This window comes from Centruroides sculpturatus, unplaced genomic scaffold (assembly GCF_000671375.1).
Source record: "Centruroides sculpturatus isolate CEXI.00-Female unplaced genomic scaffold, Cexi_2.0 scaffold328, whole genome shotgun sequence".
Lineage (NCBI taxonomy): Eukaryota > Metazoa > Arthropoda > Arachnida > Scorpiones > Buthidae > Centruroides > Centruroides sculpturatus.
In genome coordinates, this window is record NW_019384678.1 from 1,462 (window position 1) to 5,548 (window position 4,087).

A 4,087-nucleotide genomic window follows, 5' to 3' on the forward strand; every position below is an offset into this window, starting at 1 on the left:
ACCAAGTGAGCAAACAATAAGTTTATTTGTGATAAGTAGCAGAAAGAGTTTGGCAACATCATGAATCAGGCTTGGACACACTGTATTGTTGGCACTGGAGACATTGTCAACCTTGCTTGTCATTGTATTGTTATTGGTCTAAATAAACATATATACCTTGAGTTTGTGGTAAATAAACATTCAAGATTAATTTTAAACTCAAAATAAATAAATAATCAGCTCATAGACAAGCCTTATTTTTTAAGACCAAAATTTGACTTTTTTAGCTATAACAATGGAACCATAAAATAATTCAGTGTCTTTAGCTAAGTGCTTAAAAATTCCATGAAACACTATACTTGGAAGCAAGTGATTTGTAACCAGTTAGTTAAGCAACAATAGTTTGTAGTAATGCAAAACTCCTCACAATCTTTTTGTGAGTAAGCTTTACATTTGTTCATCCAATATAAATAGAAGTTCAGTTGATTTTTCCTTAATTTCTATATTTATGTAAAACTTTTTATAACTTAATTCTCAATCACTTGTAAAATTTCTAAATTAGGAAACATAAAAGAAATTTTCTAACCTTGATTCCATTAAACAGTATGTATTTCAAAAACAACTGCAGTAGAGATAAACGGAATGACTGAAGATTAATCTTTAGCTTTTTATGCTGGCCAAATGTTCTGTAAGCCTGTGGACAGGTGAGAAGCATAGGAAGAGCAATTCCTAGAAGAAAATGTGAAGAAAATGTATTTGAGATGACAGAAAATCCAGCTACAATGTAGCTTGTCAGTTCAGAAGAAGTAGCAACAAATGCTGCCTGCCAATGAATAGAGGTAAAGGAATATTGGTGTCCAGTGATAAAAAATCCATTAGATACAAATAAATTCCAAGTGACTATTGTATGCCATGGAAATCTAATTTGATCTGTAAAATAAAATTATTGTATGTGTAAAAAATGAAAGTAAATTTTTATAATTTTTAATTATATAACTCACCTTCTTTATTTTGAAAACTTGATAATAAATATAAATATAAAATTATGCTCGACACAATAAGTACAATGGATGGTGCCAAACCATCACCTGCTATCAAAAACATCATAGGCAACAGAGAAAATAACAAGAGACCTAAACTGTACGTACATTCAACAAATAAAGTCCCCACACCCGACAGAGAGTGCTCTTCGCCAACTAACAGCGGAGAGACAAATAATGCAAATATGGTTATGCAACAGAGCACAATTGATGTTTGAGGCAACAGTCCCTGGAAATAAAGACAAAAATTTATATTTCTTTAATGGTAATATATTGAATTTCTAAATGCAATATGTAATTTATGCTTATTTTGCAAAATAAATCTAATTTGGTTATCAACAATACACTACTGGTACAGTAATTAGTTACAACTAGAACGTTTTATGTTGTTAATATTACAAATTTTTATATCCAAACTGAATTTGAAATAATAAGAATATGACCTTACCTGTCGTTGTTGAACTAATTGATCTATCACTTGCTGTGAAACTAAGCCCAATGTCCAATAAAAGCAGATACACAGTGTTGCTATTGGCAGACTGTACTGGGCACAGAGAGAAGCTGGACTGTGGCAAGTTAAACGATTCTTGTAATAGAACCAGCACCACAAGCCAATCGTGACTCCGACAACAGAAATACAGGAAATCAACAGCCGCAGAGTGCGATAATCCTGCCATTCCGGAGGAAAACTGGACAAAGGAACCAGAAAAGAGGACGAATTACATGGCAACTGTTCTTCTCGACATTTAAAAAATGCTCCTCCTATCCTGACATTTATCAATAACATACACAAGAGTACGGGATACCATACAATATCCAACAATTTGTTAGTTCTGAGATTGTTTCTGCACTGATTGATTGTGTCAGGCAAACAACCAATTATTAACATAGTTAACAGAAAGTAAATTATTATCATGTTCTCATTTATGACAAAGCTGTTTGAAAATGAAATTAAAAAAGAAAGCAGTGTTATAAATGTGGAGAATTTATCTGCATAAGTTAAGGATTTCCATCCATTTTTCCACTCTCTGGTTTTAAACAGGCATGGCAACGTAATTAAAACGGAACCTAATGCATATCCGAAAGCACCCATCTGAACCGCAGTTTTGATTGAAGCCATTTGCACAACTATAGTAAAAACAGTAATGGGAGTTATGATTGCACAAATTATCACATTGTTTTTAAACACAAACAATAACAATTTTGAATTAGCTGCAACAATGATAAATGCATTGGTGAGAATGGCACAAATAAGAATGAAAATTCCTCTAATCATGGAGGAGATATTGAACTTTGCCCACATTTTCTCACAAATACTTCTTACATTAAGTAGATAATCTGTATATTCCTGATATAATTCTTCTAACAATAATTGCACTTGGCTGTTATTCTTATTTATAATATTTGTTTTTAATTCCATTTTTAGTTTTTCTAGTCTTTGAAGATTCAGCTGATTACTTCTCAACAATTCTGGTGAAATCTCATTAAATTCTTGATTGTACATAGAGATGTAACGATGCACTTGTCTGCTATTAACAGAAAGAGCCGAAACTGCAAACATCAGCTGTTTCAGATGATCGTCTAAATTTTTTTTGTGCCAGTTACCGTAATGAGATAAGGAAGCAAACAAAGGAACTATAATTGACCCGAGATTGGAAAATGGAATTGGCATTCCTAATAAAAGAGAAAATGTTGGAACCAAATCTATCTGGTTAATTACTGGTTCTTCTTCCTGAAAATGAACATATCTATAAGATGTTTATTTATATTTTAAAATTATTAATATTTAAAATATTATTTTATGTATCTACAATATTTATAATTGCATAAAATATTCTGAGGAAAAAGGGATTGTAAATAGAAAAAGTTTAAGAAGCTCTGTTTTAGACATTTAACTAAATGATTACTCTGTTCTAAAAAGTGTTCAAAGAAATCTGTTATTGAAGAGGGGGGTGTTTTATTCACTATAAGAAGAAGTATTGGAGATTCAATTTGTTTGCTGTCTAGATATATCTTTAAGCTTATCTAAATTATTTTCTAATTACAGTCAAACTGCGGTTTATGAACTTAATTCATTCCTAAAAGTTGTTCAGAAATCAATTTGTTCTCAAACCAAAACCAATTTTCCCATAAGAAACAATGTAAAATGGATTAATCTGTTCCTGAACTCCAAAACAAAGCTTATTTTTTTTTTTTTTTTTAACTTTTTAGCAGCATTTCATGCATAAAAATGCCTACAAATGCAATATGATATTATATTATCTATATCCATTTTATATAAATATTAAAAGCAAAATGTTTTGTCACAGCCAACCAAAACCAAAACAAACACTTTACAAAAACTGCTATAAACAGAGACTTGACTCTTCCTGGATGAAATATAGCCAAATTAATCAAAACAACAAGTACTTTATCAACACTTTCTGAAATGTTATGTTTCAATTGCTTTGATTTAAATTAAAATTAATTCATTTTGACTTTATTTTCAATTTTAGCTTCAGTTTCAGTTTTGGTGTAAAAACCAGAGCTTTAATTATTATTTTAACTGGCTACCTAGTATTAATAAATACGAGGGCTGTTCGGAAAGTTCGCGGCCTCAAATAGAACAACAAACAAAATAATGTTAAAACTTTTTTTATTTTTCAATGTAGGCTTCTTTGTTATCAATGCATTTATTCCAGCGATGTTCTAGCTTTTTATGCCATCACAATAGGTCGATTTGTCAATGTGTGCAAAATACTCGTTCACTTCAGAGATGACTTCGTCATTTGAGTGGAATCTCTTTCCAGCCAAGAATTTTTTTAGGTTTGAAAAAAGGTAGAAGGCACTGGGGGCCAACTCAGGTGAGTATGGTGGATGTGGAATTAATTGGAAGCGAAGTTCGTTTATCTTTTGTTCAGTGATTCTGGCGGAATGTGCAGGTGCATTATCGTGGTGGAACAGAACCTTTTTCTTCTTCAAGTGTGGCCTCTTTTCTTCGATTTCTTTCTTCAGTTTTTCCAAAAGTTCACAGTAATAGACAGCATTAATGGTCTTTCCTCTTTCTAGGTAGTCAATAAAGATGATGC

The 4,087-nt window shown here is 31.5% G+C and overlaps 1 protein-coding gene across 2 annotated transcripts in view; it reads right to left on the reverse strand.

Annotated features, from left to right (window-relative positions):
• Positions 1 to 425: 425 nt before the first annotated feature.
• Positions 426 to 4,087, reverse strand: part of LOC111626893 (GPI ethanolamine phosphate transferase 3-like) — a 19,189-nt gene continuing 15,527 nt past the window's right edge. The window contains exons 4-7 of one of the 2 annotated variants that reach the window (XM_023370413.1): positions 1,468 to 2,751; positions 981 to 1,248; positions 807 to 909; positions 559 to 708 (exon numbers count right to left, since the gene is read on the reverse strand). In XM_023370413.1, coding sequence (XP_023226181.1) covers positions 648 to 708; positions 807 to 909; positions 981 to 1,248; positions 1,468 to 2,751 — 1,716 coding nt within the window. In that variant the 3' untranslated portion in view covers positions 559 to 647. Of the gene's footprint in view, positions 910 to 980; positions 1,249 to 1,467; positions 2,752 to 4,087 lie in introns of both variants that reach the window. The other variant, XM_023370412.1, reaches the window with a different exon arrangement.